General features: G+C 45.9%; 1 protein-coding gene across 7 annotated transcripts in view; it reads right to left on the reverse strand.

Moving 5' to 3' along the window:
• Positions 1 to 1010: 1010 nt before the first annotated feature.
• The window catches only part of IL1RAP (interleukin 1 receptor accessory protein), a 51550-nt gene continuing 35535 nt past the window's right edge, over positions 1011 to 17025 (reverse strand). For 6 of the 7 annotated variants that reach the window (XM_065674260.1, XM_065674258.1, XM_065674256.1 and 3 more), the window contains 3 exons: positions 13761 to 13910; positions 12681 to 12824; positions 1011 to 2279 (listed from right to left, as the gene is read on the reverse strand). In XM_065674260.1, the coding sequence (XP_065530332.1) occupies positions 1555 to 2279; positions 12681 to 12824; positions 13761 to 13910 (1019 nt within the window). In that variant the 3' untranslated portion in view covers positions 1011 to 1554. Of the gene's footprint in view, positions 2280 to 9283; positions 10021 to 12680; positions 12825 to 13760; positions 13911 to 17025 lie in introns of those variants that run through there. The other variant, XM_065674261.1, reaches the window with a different exon arrangement.

Raw genomic sequence — 17025 nt, forward strand, 5'->3', positions numbered from 1 at the left:
TAATTCCTATGACATGGTGGGGGGGTTACCCTTGTTTTATCTAGATCAACTCAACACCAGTTTTTTTTGGTTCCTGTTTTCTTGGTCTGTTGCAGCACAGGAGAGCAATCAGCTGTACTTGATCTGAGAAGGTTCAAGAAAGTCTGGGCAATGCTAGGGAAGAGGGGCTGTTACGGGAAGGAAAGCAATGTGTGAGTTATAACTGGGCTTCAGCAATATTAAAAATGGGCAAGATGTCCTGCAGATTCACTTGGGCTGCACCTAAGGACATCAGATAAGGGTGTGTCCTGGAGGCCACAGACCCTGTACCCCAGGGCTCAGTTCATATTTCCAAGGCAGAAGTAAAATAATTACTTGCCAGCCTGAGAGGCCACAACTGGGCTGAACAGAGTGGTGAAGGAGACCCTTTTTTTGTCTCAGGAAAACAAATGCAGTGTACTGCCCTGTCTGGCATGTCTGAGCATCAACAAAGGAGAGTGGCTGACTCCCAGGATTAGCTCCCTTCCTTGGTGGGGAGAGAAGTCATTGTACAAAGCAGAATAAAGTAAATGAAGTTTTCATTGTGGGTGAAGAGTGGCAAACACTGCTGACAGCCATCTCAATGGGCTGATGAAACAGCAGCCCCAGGGAGACTCTTCAAAGGCTCTTTCTGTTTTTTAATGAAGTGTGGTTGAGTTTTGACCCCCACAGTTTCAGCCCCTCAGGTTTTCTGTGAGCATTTGAGGTCTTGTTCCTATCCCTGAGCTCATTGACTACTTGGAGAATTTTTTAAATCATATTTCCTAGGTTTGTAATGGTTTTCTTTGTTGCTGCTTGAAAGGTCATGCAACTGACAGAACAAATTCATCATATGGTGAACATGGGAGAGGGACCGAGCCCAGGAGCCCACTGCAAGCACTGGGAACAGGGGGGGACCTCAGCCAGCTTGGGCAAACCACCTCCCCAGGCACCGCCTGATGAACATGGTTCCAACATTTACCAGTTCTGATGGTACTTGCAACAACAACAAGTTAAAGAAATCAGTTTTATTTAGAGAGAAGGGACTTGTCTTTAAACTTTTTACCAAGTTGCTTTAAACAGCAGTGGTTAACACACCATACTGCACAGTGCACTCCTGCCTTCATTAGCACAGTTTTATTCTTTGCAAAATGAAGGCTTGCACTCCCTTCTCCAGAGGTTACTTCCAGGAGCACAGCTTCTTCCACCTCCTCCCTCCTGTCCCCTGCTCTGGGGACCTGCCCTCCCACAGCTGACCCCAGCAGCAGTCCTGCGGCAAACACAACCACAGCTGGGAAAAGCAATGCCAGAGAAACACATTTTCAGCTCCACTTTACAGTTTAAATAAAGGAGAGTGACCTGGGCAGGCAGCCCCCAGCCACTGCTCTGTGTGGCTGCAGGTCCCTGGCTCAGATCACCAGCACTGGTGATATTGCTGCAGTCCTCATGCTGACATGGGACTGATGGTGAACAACACCATGTCATAAAATTATCTTAGCTGAGGCTGCAGTGAGTTCCTTTTGCTGCCCAGCACCTGCGGTGTCATAAGCCACTTGGCTAAAGTACATAGAAGTCATTGTTGTTTGACAGGTCACTGTAATGGCATAGGGCAAGACCTGGAGCCTGTGCTGATGGGGGGTCAGGTCGGCTTCTGCCCTGAACCCCCTGTGCTGTGGTTCTGCCTGAGCCCGACTTGCAGAGTTGAGTGTCCCACCTGTGCTCAGCCACAGCCCGATGCTTGCGCTTGAGTCTGCTGCCACCATTGCAATAGGTCCCACAACACCGACACGTCAAGAAGTGCTTGGCTCCATGTCTGGCCTTTGAGTTGGGGGCTGCAGCTGCCCCTCCAGGAGCAAGAGTCACTGCTGTGGCACCCCGTGGGTTAGGCTGCCCTTTCAACCTGCTCCTTTTCCTCTGGATGGGGTCCAGGCTGATGTCCGACTGGGAGGAGCAGCTCTCATTCCAGCCAGTGCCGGCATTCAGGCTGCGCAGAGGCAGGGCAAGCCGTAATGCCTTCCAGAACTGGGAGCCGGAACGCTTAGACTTCTCTCCCTTCCAGGTGACAAAGGAGACGGACTCCTTCAGCTGGAGGATACTGGGGTGGGTGCACTGCAGTGGCCTGTACTCCACCACGATAAGCTTGGTGGCGATGGCATTCTGGCACATGATGCCCAGCTTGAACTCCAAAAGGCTGATGCTCTTCTCTGTCAAGTAATCGGGACTCAGGACCACGATCATCCTTCGGCTCCTCTGGATGAAGTCAAACACAGCTTCAGTGGTATCTAAAAGTGCAAGGGCAGAGGAATTGGGGTGCACAAGGGGGAAGGAGCAGGGAGAGAAAAGCTGAAGGAAGGTTTTTGTGGCATACTTGCACAGATTCCCCCCTTCCCACAGAGGGAAACCTGGCACAAGTCCAGTGACTTTCAACTTGTCCATGATCCTGTTGTCAGGAGCAATAAGCAGCATTTTTGCTTTGCAATGTTTTTGAGAAGGCTGAAGTGGTAAATAAGAAGCGAGGATGGTAGGATATGCCAAGACATACTCTTGGCTGCTGCCCTGCACAGCATCACTCCTGACCAGGGAAGTGCAGACATTTGATAAAGGGCAGGTCTTATTTGGGAACCACCTGCCCACAGCTCTAGCAGCCCTTTGCATGGGGAGAACAAAGTGAAACAATCTAGTCATCATGCCAGTTTGCACTGCTGAGTCTCACCACTCTCCCTCTCATGCTCTCTCATCTAGAAATGGAAGCCTCCAAGCTTAGAAAGCAAAAGTCAGCTCTAAGTCTCTCCACCAGTTCCCCTAGCCATCATGGGGGGTGAAAATACCATCCTTCAAAAGCATGTCTTGGGATTAATTGCAGTTTGTAAAGCTCAGCAAGATGCTTAGTTGGAATGGTGCCAGGCAAGGGCAGCATCTCTTTTATTATGAATGTTGAAAAGCAGCAAACCTGAAGGATGACCTTGGACTTCTATCTACGGCTTGAGCTGCAGTAAGCATATTGAAGATGTTACGGCTAATGGATGAACAGTGGAAAGGATGTGAATTAATAGGGTTGTGGGGCTCAGCAAATTAACTCAAGCTGATTAACAGAACTGTAAAAACTTAAAAAAAGCACCCACTTGCTGAGTGCTGGTGCCTAAGATGGAGGGGACCTGAGGACAAGGTGGTTCAAGCAAGACAGGGATCATCAGAGTAAGAGCTCTTGCATGCTCAGAGAGAAAAACCTCCGTGTAGAATGTCTTGCAAAAAGTTGTCCTGGGGAGAAGGGCTACCTGCTGCTTCCATTGCCTTTCACACTAAAAGCTAAAGCCTTGATTCCGCAATCTGGAGACTCATTTCCTTCCCTGCCAGTCGAACACTGCTCTTTTGTATCAATGAAAAATACTGCTCCTTCCCTACAATGGCAATGCTTCTTATTATTCCAGTACTTGTCTGTCTCTTTCCTCATCTCACAGCAGAATGTGCACTGTGTTGCGGCTAGTTGCATCTTACTTTAATATTATAAAGAGCAATATATATATTTATTTTTTTAAAGGCATATGACTAGCTGTAAAACTCACTGTCACAAGATTATTTGGGGACCAAGAACTTGGGATAGGAAAAATGACTGCACAGTAATATCCTGGGAGATGGATGGTGAGTGGCAGTGGAATAGAGAAAGTAAGGCACCATTTGGTTCTTTAACATAATACTGGAAATTAAATTAAGCTGTTTGCAGCATTTTATCTTGTACACAAGGTTTGGGAGGATTTCCCCCACCACACACATGAAAACACTGATTCATTGAAGCCAAAAGTAGAAGATAAAGTCAGTTCTGTCAGAATTGTCACTTAACGCTGTGAATCATTCTTACCACTCTGTTTCAGAGGCACAAAGAATTGGCAGCAATCTCCTAATTTACTGAGTCCAGACCTCATTCAAACCTTTCTATAAGTGGTTGAGATCTATTTTGAAATCAACCAAGCTTCAACATTTTTTGAAAGAAAGAGCTTTTTCCTGGTTTGAAAGGTTTCTTTTTGAAACTGGAATCACAGAAATCACAGCGCAACGTAGTCAGGAGCAGCCCCTGGGAAGTCACCTATTGTACCTGCCTGCACAAAAAGCACAAGTTCAATTAATGCAAATGATCCCAACGCTGCTGAAATTAAATGTTTTGATTGAGCTGACAGTGACAGTTTTCTTTCATCAATTTTGAATTTGCAACACTTTCTGAGACTTGACATTTTTTTGGCAGGGAAAATGCTCAAGTTCCCAAAGATAGATTTTATGTCTGAGAACGGGATGCATTTAGACTTGGCTGACCAGGATAGCTTGAGATGTTCAGTGTACAATGTAATTCCAGCTCAGGAAAAATCCTGAGTGGCCACTTCACAGTGTGCAGGGGAGATGGTCCCTCCCAGTGAAATCAACAGCACAAGATGGAACAGACAGCAGTAACACTGGGGGATTTGTGTACCAACAGAGCTTGGAATCTGATACTCTTGGATGTCTGCTTTATACTGAAAAACTCCCATGTTTACTACATGGTTACAAAATCAGTGCATATTTTTGTCTGTTTACTTGTGTCTCGCCTAGTGCACCCCAGAGATCTAACACAAGATTGTAAGAGCTATACTTGTTTCCCAGCCCAATAAAAGCTAGAGGCTCATAGGCCCCATATTCATACCCCATAGACCCCAGATCCATAGATTGCCTCAAGTATTCATTTTGCTAGTGGCCCGGAAGTGCTAGGCTCTCTCGCAACGTACCTGCTAGCATATAAACAAGGAAAAATCTCAGAAAGTGGCTTGGATGAGAAAATAAAAAAGCTGAATGAACCTTTTCTACCCAACTGCCTGGAAGGTGGTGGGCAAAGCAGATGAAGAGTGAGTTTGATTTCTGTGGTTAGGGCAGTTTTCCAAGATTTCTGTTTAAAGTTCTGGATTGGTCTCTCAAGCAAAGGGATAGTGTTTCCTTCCCATCTTTCTATCTTGTGATTGCCGAGTGAGCACTCTTTGGGTCAGTGGCTTTCCGTGTGTGCATGCCCACTGTTGGGTGACACTTGAATACTGTGTGTCATTGTGTTTCTGCTTGTATGGCCTTGGTAGCAGTGGCGGTGCCTCAGGATATCTGCAGGCACACCATGAAACAGACAAGAAAATGCCCAGTCGCTAAGGAGGTGTCCCCAAATGATCCTGGTGCTTGGACTACACAGAGTCATTTTTCTTTAATGGCCTTTTGCAGACATAATGGGGAAGAAAATTATACTTATGAGAAATGCACAAGGAATGAAATGCAAAAGTGGAAATGTTTTATTGAAAAGCAAAATAAAATATACGAAGAATAATAATAAAAAATTATATATATTATATAAAATTATTATAAAGCAAAAGAAAATAATAACAGTAACAAGTAGTGTCCCTCAGGGATCGGTGTTGGGACCGGTCTTGTTCAACATCTTTGTCGGTGACATGGACAGTGGGATTGAGTGCGCCCTCAGCAAGTTTGCCGATGACAGCAAGCTGTGTGGTTGAGTTGATACGCTGGAGGGAAGGAATGCCATCCAGAGGGACCTTGACACACTTGTAAGGTGGGCTGATGCCAACCTCATGAAGTTTAACCATGCCAAGTGCAAGGTCCTACACCTGGGACAAAGCAATCCCAGGCACACCTACAGGTTGGGCAGAGAAGAGATTCAGAGCAGCCCTGTGGGGAAGGACTTGGGGGTGCTGGGCGATGAAAAAATGAACATGAGGCAGCTTCAGTGTGCGCTTGCAGCCCAGAAAGCCAACCGTATCCTGGGCTGCATCAAAAGGAGCGTGACCAGCAGGTCGAAGGAGGTGATCCTGCCCCTCCACTCTGCTCTTGTGAGACCTCACCTGGAGTATTGCGTGCAGTTCTGGTGTCCTCAACATAAAAAGGACATGGAACTGCTGGAACAAGTCCAGAGGAGGGCCATGAGGATGATCAGGGGACTGGAGCACCTCCTGTACCCGACAGGCTGAGAAAGTTGGGGCTGTTCAGCCTGGAGAAGAGAAGGCTGCGTGGAGACCTCATAGCAGCCTTCCAGTATCTGAAGCGGGCCTATAGGGATGCTGGGGAGGGACTCTTCATCAGGACTGTAGTGACAGGACAAGGGGTAACAGGTTCAAACTTGAACAGGGAAGTTTAGATTGGATACAAGGAAGAAATTCTTTACTGTGAGGGTGGTGAGGCACTGGAATGGGTTGCCCAGGGAGGTTGTGGGTGCTCCATCCCTGGCGGTGTTCAAGGCCAGGTTAGACGAAGCCTTGGGTGACATGGTTTAGTGTGAGGTGTCCATGCCTGTGGCAGAGGGGTTGGAGCCAGATGATCTTAAGGTCCTTTCCAACCCTAACTTTTCTATGATTCTATGATTCTATAATACTGACACTTCACAGACCAAGTAACAAAAAGGCAAAAACATACAGAAAAGAGAAGGGAAAACTCTGGAACAGCTGTACAACATCAAATGGCACGGGGAAGGTATTTTTTTGCAATTTATGCCACATGAAATAACAATGAGGAACTTTGTATGAGCTGCAAATTGATAAATGTTAGATTAGAGCACAGAAATTCGAATGACTCAACTGAAGTAAACATGCTGTGACAGAATCCCACAATGGAAACTATACATGGCATACAATGAAATGGCAAGCATATATGAGGTGCTTTGCAGATCTGCATTACAGCTGGGACTGGGCTATACCCCTGGCTTGACAGGTCCCAGAAAAGCCAGAGGTAAAGCTTCCAGGGGAGTGGAGTCTGCTCCAGTGGTATTCCTTCCATGCTTCTCCCTCTGGACCTCTCAGGCTCCCTTAAGACCATCACACCTTTTGCCTTGCGGGTGCTCTGCTGATGTCTCTCAGTAATCCTGTTCTGGGATTGCAATGGCACCAAGGATCAAAGCAATGTATGCTGGAGAAAATCCTAGTCTATTACTTATTTGGAAAACCCCTTGAATAAAATCAGCCAAACAAATGAGGTGGATTTAACTTCCTAAAATAATCAGACTTACTAAAACATCAGCAGTTCTCTTGGTAACTCAGCCAAAAATGAGATGTGATGTGGTGAGGTCTGGGATGTTAATTGAATTTATGCGTATTTTTGTGACAATTTTTTAAAATTCAAATTGGAATCTAACACAGTTCTGCTTTAGCCTCAGGGCCTTCCCTCTGCCTGCAGATTGGGCAGCTGATCACAGAGATGCTGAAAACACAAAAAAGGGGAAGCTGGGCAAAATGACATGTTGCAAGGGATTCATAAAACTGAGCATGGTTTTGGGTGTTATCTAATACAAAAGAAGCTTTCTGGAGTGTGGGAGGCATCTCTGTCCCTCCACAGACACAGTAGAAAAGCTTGTAACAGCAAAGCCTTTAAGCACCTCTGAGCAGATGAGGAGCTCCACTGCCTTCAGTGAAGCTAACTGCGATTTTACCTGCTTAAACCAGATCTTACTTGGGGTGGGGAGGATGAAGAAGGTGAGAAAGAAGCCCTATTTGTTCCATATTTGTACAGTACCTGCCCAATGGCAGCTCCCCTGTGCCCTAGAATAACATTATAATCATAAGATGCTAAGAGCAAGAGGCTTCACTGATGTCAGTATCCAGCCCACACCTTTAAGACTGGGCTGTTTACTGGGATGCCCTCAAACCTTCCTGCTCAGCTGGGTGAATAATGTGTAGATTGCAAATCATAGTGCTTTTTTAATGCCATTATGAATGGATATGCTTCACCTGATGGACACCAACAGAGTGAAAGCATGAGTCAGAGGTGACTCAGGAGCAATCATTATCAAGAAAAAATAAGCATGCACTTAATGTGCATAATACTGAATTCCACAGTTAAGTGGGCAGGACCTTACACTGGGATCTGTAGGAGTATGGAGACACCCCCAGAGCTTGTAGTTTTATATGAAAACATTGTCAACAACAGTACCAGTCAATGTCAGGGTCCCACTGTGCATTGGTCTGTCCTACAAGGGAAGGGACACTTTCCTCCTTGGTCTTGCAGGGTTAACTCACCAGACCCCCTCCTGTGCCTGCTGCCTCCCATTGAAGCAAGGACTGGTACTCAGTGACTTTTATATTTACATTTTGTGCAAAGGTTAATGAACCTGAGATACATCCTCTATTCTGCTACTCTGGGCTTGAAATAGGATAGGTGGAGACTTACTTTGTAAAATTAAGTATAGGTTAAACCTGAGCCCTGCGTTAGGAATGCTGACGTTTTTCATATGCAGGCAGAGAACACCAAATCGTCACAGAATCATAAAATAGCTTGGGTTGGAAGGGACTTTCAAAGGTTATCTAGTCCAACCACCCTACAATGAGCAGGGACAACTAGAACGCTGGATTGCTCAGAGTCTCATTTAACCTAACCTTGAATGTTTCCAGGGATGGGGCAACTACCACCTCTCTGGACAACCTGTGCCAGTGTTTCACCACCCTCACTGTAAAATTTTCTTCCTTAAATCTAGTCTGAGTCTCCTCTCTTTCAGTTTAAACCTCTACCCCTTGTCTTATTGCAGCAGGCCCTACTAAAAAGTCTGTGCCCATCTTTCTTATAGGCCCCATTTAAGTACTGAAAGACCACAGTAAGGTCTCTGGACCGCTCCAGGCTGAACAACCCCAGCTCTCTCAGCTTTTCTTCATAGTCTTACCCAGCTGGATAGAGCTAGTGCAGTTTTTAGTAAGTTCAAATAAGTTTTTAGGGTCTCCTGGGGAGTTGGACACATATCCAGTGTCATCCCAGTGGCCTTGGCAGCACCTTGCACGATGCTTCCCCCCAGCCAGCAGCACAGAGACAGTGGGCAAGTTCAGTAGTAGATGGGGGTTCCTTACAGTGCTTGTGAAATCCCTGAGTTTACTCTACAAAGATGCACCTCTCAGACATGCTCCATGGCCGGTACTAACAAGAAATTTCCCCTGGATTATGAGCATTACAGCTCTGAAAGATCTGGGATACTCAGGAGACTGCAGAGTCACAGAGACTGACCACTTATTAGTAGAAATGCTACAGTACAGAGGTTTTTTTCGGGTTTGGGTTTTTTTTTTTTTAATGCTTTTGTAACAGCCATTTCGGATTGCCAAACTATCTGAATGCACCTGCTCCTTCAGAAATGTGAGGAGCAAAGATAAGGAGCCTCAAGAGTCTGCAATCCTGCCACTGAAGCGGAACTGTGATCTCACAGTAATCAGGACTATATAGCTGGGACATGTATGAAAGGCTCTATACTGGAGCCACTTTTCAAACTATTCTCCCCAGCCTCTGCAACAGGGACCAGGACAGAGTGAAGCCACTTCAGAGAAAAAAGGAGTTTTGTCCTGGAAGCTAATGAAGGTCCCAGAGGATTTGGATTTAGGAGCACTGGCCTATACAAATACCACGCTACCACAAGGTGCTGACTGCATCCCACCTGGACAGCCCAAAGTTCAACCCTGAGCTTTTGTGGTTAATGACAAGGACATGTATTTGCAGAGAGGAGGTGTATGCATCTTTGGTGTCTCTACTGCCAGGGCAGTAGAAGAGCTGCAGGGAGGCATGACTATCCTCTGAAATGCTTTGGGGCAGTCCTTTATGGGAAAAAGGCTGAGTTCCTTTGCACTCCCTGGCCTAACTTGTGGATTTCTGGGGTTTGTTTTGTTTTGATTTCTGATGGTGTCAAACATTTTTCAGGGATACATATGAGCCCATCAAGGCTCAGACTCCTGTTAATTTTTGTCACTGGCATTTCCACCCGCAACTGATTCCAGAACCTGCCCTTTGGGAATTTGGATTTCTCGCCTTTCCATTTAATGACAGTCAAGGCCGCCATGGCCTTCTTCAGCTCCTTCACTTTGCTTTGCTTGATGTCTTTGTACTGCACTAGAATGACTTTGATGTTGCCCTTGGAGGCCATATTCTCTAGACCAGCTTTAAGCTCCAGCAGGGTCTGTGTTCCCTGCAAGACGTAGCTGGGACTCAGGACAACAAGCAGACGTCGACTTTTCTGGATGCAGCTCAGGGTTTCGTCTGTGACAACTGGGAGAAAGAAACATTGAGGTGGTTAGTGATGACTGAGAACATGCTGCTGAGCTGCTAGTGTGACCCCGGTTGTCTCTTGAAGAGGGCAATCAAGTCCCTCGGAGGCACTCTCTAGAGACTATACTGGTGTTTCCCAACCCTGCAAGTGATTCCAGGTAGGGCCTCCTACAGCATCACTGGTACCCACTGCCCCATACAGTGACATCTTCAACAACATCTTCTACTCCCAGCCCCAGGCTGCCTGCGTATGTGTTTCTTCCTCCCCATGTCACACAGATGCCTGAGATAGGTACATCTAAAATGCACTGTTCTATGTGTCAATGACACTACCCAATGCTACAAGAATGCTATGGGGCCAAGAGGGCTGCTCTGGTAGGCTCAGATTTAGCTTCCTTGCAGTGAGAGTAGAAAAAGAGGTTCTGAAGCAAAACAGAAACATTGCCAGCTGGAAAGGACTCGGCCTGAAGAGGCATCAGGAAGCCCAAATGCCTACTTACATCCTCCTCTGGCAGAGATCCAGAATGACTCTGGGTTCTCCCTTCACTCATCTTGCCTCGGTTTACCCTCGCCAAACACTAAGTATTCACACTCTCCCTGACTGCCCTCATGGGTTAATTTGCTTTGGAAATACTACCATCCTAACTCCTGTTACTCATCCAGCTGTTCCTGTTGCTATCATTGATGAACGCAGATTTGAGTGTTGCTAGAAGTTCCTAGAAGCTTTGAGGACTGTTAATAAAGTGTCCCAAAAGTGACACCCTTCAAGCTGGACACATGTCATGGTAACTGTGGATCCTCTTGGATTTTCTAACATCCACAGGTAGACTGTCCTTAGGCACCTTTCCATAATTAATGTGAAAATTCCTTTCAAGTGCGAATCCTCTTTGCACTCTTTGCTGCAGGATCTCCCACACTTCATTGACAAGGGAACGCTCTTGACTGGTTAGAAAATACAATGAAGAATAGAATAACGCTGACAGGCAACTTCATTTAGCTGTCAAGCAAGTTTGATTAGTTCCCATTAGCAAACTTGCAGGATAATCCATTTCCCACTGTTTCTTCATCAATGACAACATAGCTCTTCCCGTGACACAGATGTACACTCTGGAGGCATGACACCAGCTGCCAAAAGCTACTTATTTCCTGGCCACCATGCTTCCCCAAGAAAATGAGTCAAATCCTATCTAAGAAGCAATGGGAAAGCCCCAGAAGTGTTGCAAATGGCAGTGCAATGACAAGCCAACCCCGCAATGCCCTGGAGGGCTGGTGCTGGATTGAGATTGGTAGTCACTGCCACTGATCAGGGGTGGGAGTGCTCCAGGGGTGAGGCTGAAGGGCAGGGAGCCCAGGAATGATGCACTGGGAGGAAAAGGAGGCTCTACAAAGAAGGGAAGGAAGGCAAGAAGTGGCAAAGGGAACAGGAGGGAGATGTATGTCTTGAGGAGGAATTCATGAGAACAGCTCACCGGCTCTGAGCCTGATCTTGGCATCAACCAAATAGAGCCTGGAGGGTGCCCTGCCATGTCATCCAGGCTCTCACTAGAAGAAACACTGCCAGGACTGCAGCTGTGTGCCTGTCCCCTGAGGCACATATATTTGTTTGCCTTCAAACTTAGAGATGCTGTGTCCTGGTAACAGTCTAGGAGATAGATAACAGATCCCAGACTGATTTTGCTCCCTCTATCATGCAGCTGGGCTGGGACCCCCAGCAGTACCCCTGTCCTACCCAAAAGGGACTCCAATGAACTTTATCAGCACAGGTTGTCATCTGTGGGGACCTGACCCAAAGCCCATGAATTCAAAGTAGGGCAGTCTGCACTGGCAAAAGCTCTGGTTTTGAACTGTTAGTAGGCATCAGGGATAATACAGTCAGGACACTGGAAACTGAGGGTCTTGGCTAGATTTGTGCCCTTTCCGTGGCACCTGTGTAACTGTATGCATATCTGGAGAGTTTCACAAACTTCATCCTTGGCGATTCCCTGCACCCCTTGAGGAGACGCTGCGTCCAGAAGCTTGTACGATTTAGCTTGAAACAGTGAAAAAAAACCCCTACATCTTAGTGAAGAGATGAATCTCACTACCTGCAAAGTACTCTTAATCATAGCAACTCAATTGTATGCCATTTTAAGATACAGACTCTCTAATGAAATTGAGTGAGAGGCCTTCTGGGAGGGCACTTTATCTTCCCATTGATGTTGGCAAGGTGTTTTCCACACCTTCCTGAAGCAGACATTCCTGGTTTTTGCAGGCAATCTGTGAGCCACCAGTCTGGTCAGTATCACACATCCCCTGCCTCCTTTCTAGCTTTGACCTTATTCCCTTTTTTTGAGGCAGATCAGCGGTTTGCATGGTCAGTGGTCTGATTCCCTCATGCTGATAGATCAGTCACTCCTGCACATCACTCCTGGGAAGAGCAACTAAAACAACCAATCACCACCACTTGCCCACCACAGCCTTTTTGGTGGTCTGAAGCATCTGCAACATTGTCATGTGAAGCAAACACATTAGAAGATATCAAAAAGAGATCATTCATAGAGATGGGGAAAAAAATACAGAATAAAATTAATCTGGATAGGCCAGTTCCTATCAGTTTTCAGTACATCAAAGAACACTAAAGAGAGGGTATGCATGGAGCACAGCTCCTGTGAAATACTCACTTCCCCCGGGGAGGCTGTCTCTGTCAAAGATACACAGCTTGTACCCAAACTCATTCTCCAAGACTCCCCGCAGTGTCAGCAGCACAAATTCCTCCTCCTCTGCATTGCGTGCGTAGGACACGTACACATCATACTCCTTCCCATCTGGAAGTGCAGAGAAACACAAATAGCAGAAGAGACACCTGTAATACTGCACAGGCTGAGCTTTTGACTTGTTTCACGGGAAAAGCAGTGAAAACTCACTAAATATATGAAGGCTCACTTTAAGCCTGGGCACCATACATTAAGACACATAGTTAGAAGGCAGCAGCATTGCCTCTTTAACTGCCCCCCATGAACACGCAGGCACTCAGACTCTGACGGGTCACTGAAGGCATGAGACCACAGCAAGATGACTAACACATTCTGTTCAGGGTCCCTTTGTCTTTTGACATCTCTGACATTGCTTCCTCTCACTGCTGTCTATCCACATGAGCAATTCCACCAGACAGAGACTTGCACCCTGCCTACACCCTCCAAGCACCCCCGTGGCAGGTTCACACTCCAAGCTGCAAGGAATTGAACACCCTCCTTATCCTACGGAGGCAGAAATCTGCTCTGAGTCCTAAAAGATGAACTCCCAGCAACACAGGGAAGCTGTGGAAGAGCTGAGGACAGAAAGGTTATTCCAAATCCATCCCTTTGGATGCCTTCCCACATTTTAAAGCAAATCCTGGATTTCAATGAATCCTTTCATCAAAGAAACCAGGGACTTACTGAAACTTGTCAACTTATTTTGACCTTCTAGATCAGATGAAACAGCTAGCCATCAGCAGGGCAGTGCCCCAGGGAGCCTGATACATCTGTGCTTTACCACTGCAGGGAATACAGAGGACTTCTCTCTCCTTTCCCCTGACCCAAACCTGACTTCTCTTGCTCTAAAATGACCCACACAAATGAATACAGGTATAGAAATAGAAGGTCAAAATGTCATTATGCTGTGAAAAGGGTTAAAAATAGCTTATATGAACACTCCTTTATGAAAACTAAGGGTCTGGCCTGTAGCAGGGTAAAATAAATGCAAGCCCTTTAGCTCCTTACCTAGAATGGTTTCATCGGTTCCAAAATGAGCCCGATAGAAGAGGACCATTTCAAGCCAATAAACATGATAGATGACTATAAGTACCACAATGAGCAGGATGGTTGCTCCCAGTCCACAGGCCAGCTCCACGGTGTACTTCGGTGCTACAGCTGGGTTCAAAAAGAAATAGGAGGTATGGTTTACAGAGCAGGCTGGGCCTTCAGCTAAGCAGGAGAACGCTTGTGTCACATGTAGCCAAACACCACAGAGGAACAGCCAGAAGTCAAGGTGGCCAAGCCAAGACTTTTCTGGCAGGACATAATGGATGGCCACGTTGGAGTCCCCATTTGGGGTTACTAGGTCTGGTTGGCCTGGCAGAGCAAGTCAAAGCACAGGCTGGACTTCTTTCTCTGAGCAAGACCCTGGGAGCAGCCAGATGGTAGAACGACCTGTTGATGGAAACCACCTGCATGGTCCAAAGCCAGCTTGTGAACATAACCTTCTCAGCAGTACATGCAAACACCTGGGACAACACTACAGCACTTATAGGACAGCCAGCCAAAGCTGACCTGCTGTAAAACGAAGGCAATGGCCACCATTTTCTTAGCCCATCAAAGCCATAAAGTTCTTGTGGCTTGTCTCAGACTGACAGCAAGGATGTAACTAGCCACAGTCTGATTGTTTTCTACCAGGAAAGATGAATCAGAGTTCATTACAGAAAAGCTGAAATATTTGAAAACAAATAGGAAAACCTGTGGACATCAAGCCAGAACAGCACAGGCCCCCCTTCAACTCATACAGTGTCTGTCACACCACTGCTGCTTCTTTGTGTTAAGGACAGAAAATAACTCTTCTAACTCTATCCCTGGGCAACTCTGTTTTTATGGCAATCCAGGGGGCAGCTGACATGCATACTGGCAAATTACATGATAAAAGAACAGCAGTGACTGGAAACCACCAAATTCCAAGATTTAATAAGTTTTGTTAGAAAATAGATTACAAGAAAGAAAATAGAAGACATTTAGGAAGAAAGGAAGAAACCTTCAACAGGTGATGAGCAGCAGAAGTACATGAGAAAGAGAGGGAAATAATCCAGAAAAAGCAGGAAACTTATATAACCCAATTAATGAAAGAGTTGGAGCCAATCATAGAACAGTTAGGGTTGGAAAGGACCTCAAGATCATCTAGTTCCAACCCCTCTGCCACAGGCAGGGACACCTCACACTAAACCATGACACCCAAGGCTCTGTCCAACCCGGTCTAATAAATAAGGCAATCCCAAACTTAAGAACTGATCAGCTCCCTAAAAGTGATAATCTCAACACAAAACTGCAAACTGTGCTGATGATGCTGGGAAAGGAGGAATTTTATGTTTTGTGTCACTCATTGGATGAGCTCATTATTCCTAGAATAGTTAAGGCTGGAAAGAACCTTAAGATTATCTAGTTCCAACCTCCCTGTCATGGGCAGGGACACTTTCCACTACACCATGTTGCCCAAGGCTTTGGACCTTATACTTGGCCTTGTTGAACTTCATGAGGTTGGCATTAGCCCACCTCACAAGCATGTTAAAGGTCCCTCTGGATGGCATTCCTTCCCTCCAGTGTATCAGCCGAACCACACAGATTGGTGTCATTGGCAAACTTGCTGAGGGCGCACTCAATCCCACTGTCCATGTCACTGACAAAGATGTTGAACAGGACCAGTCCCAATACCAATCCCTGAGGGACACCACTTGTTACTGGTCTCCAGCTGGACATTGAGCCATTGACCACAACTCTTTGTGTGAGGCCATCCAGCCAGTTCTTTATCCACCGAGTGGTCCACTTATCAAATTGATGTCTCTCTAATTTAGAGACAAGGATGTCATGTGGGACAGTGTTGAACACTTTGCACAAGTCCAGGTAGATGACATCAGCTGCTCTGCTCCTGTCCATCAGTTCCGTAGCCCCATCATAGAAGGCCACCAAATTGGTCAGGCAGGGTTTCCCCTTAGTGAAGCCATGCTGGCTGTCACCAAGCACCTAGTTGTTTTTCATGTGCCTTAGCATGCCTTCCAAGAGAATCTGCTCGAAGATTTTGCCAGGCACGGAGACTGACTGGTCTGTAATTCCCCGGGTCATCCATTTTACCCTTCTTGAATATATATATATATATATATATATATATATGTATGTATGTACACACACATATATATGTGTGTGTGTGTATGTATAAAAAATACTGTATAATATATATAGTTATATATAGAAAATATATATAGTTAGTCACTAAAACCTGGAAGACAAGTGCTGAGGGGTTAGGTTCTAGCATGCTTGATGTTCCTGTGTGCTGTGGGATGGTCTACAGTGAACTTAGTTTAAGGGTGCCTTAAACTAAGGGTTTAGTTAGGGATTGTTTTTAGATTTTGCTGTAGAACAGAGCAGAAAGGAGGCATGGTAAGTAACCAGGTCTCCTCAGAGCAAACCCACTTGAATGCCCGGGACCAGACAGTGGAAGAAGAGAGTACTGATCAGCCCACTAGAAAACAGCATTAAGGCACTATAGAGAAAGAACCTGAAGTTTTTAGATTCACTCCTGCTACATGTATAAACATCATCCCAGATGAATTACATTTATAGGATGAACATACTGGCAGATGGTTTTGGACTCAGTTGTGTTTGCTCTATTGTTCCTTGCTAATGATCCAGAAAAGTTTTGTATTAATGGAATGGGACTAAAAGGAAGAAGGACAAGTACCAAGAAGGAGGAGAAAGGTCTCTTCAAGTAAAGACCTTTGAAAGCCTTCCCGTGTTAATAAGGCAGAGTCAGGGGAAGAAGGTACACAAGGCAGGGCAGCATCCCTCATGGATGAGGGGACGTTCAACCTATAGTAAGCAAGTATTGAAGCTCTGATGAGGTTGATAAGGAGGTAGAAGTATCCACCTTAATCAGGAAACCTCACATATCTACAGTGAAGACTCAGTTTTTATTACTGAGAAGTGGTCTGGGAAATAGGAACAAAATCTTTGATGAAAGAAAGATGTAGGGAAAACCCCACACTGAATAGACCTGTATCAGTCCATACCATCCATGCTGAGACAACAGTATCTAGACTGGAGCATCATCATGGAAGGAGTAAAATCAGAGCATCATGGTCAGACTGTCTCACTCCCTGAGCAAAATCAATGACTGCAGTCTGCCTTCTGGTGTTGTGTCACGCAAAACCCTCACACAATCAAGTAACCCAAAATAATTTCAAGTAGCCTGTCCCCTTCGATCTGCTTCAGTTGTGGTATATGGATG

This window comes from Lathamus discolor, chromosome 3 (assembly GCF_037157495.1).
Source record: "Lathamus discolor isolate bLatDis1 chromosome 3, bLatDis1.hap1, whole genome shotgun sequence".
NCBI lineage: Eukaryota > Metazoa > Chordata > Aves > Psittaciformes > Psittacidae > Lathamus > Lathamus discolor.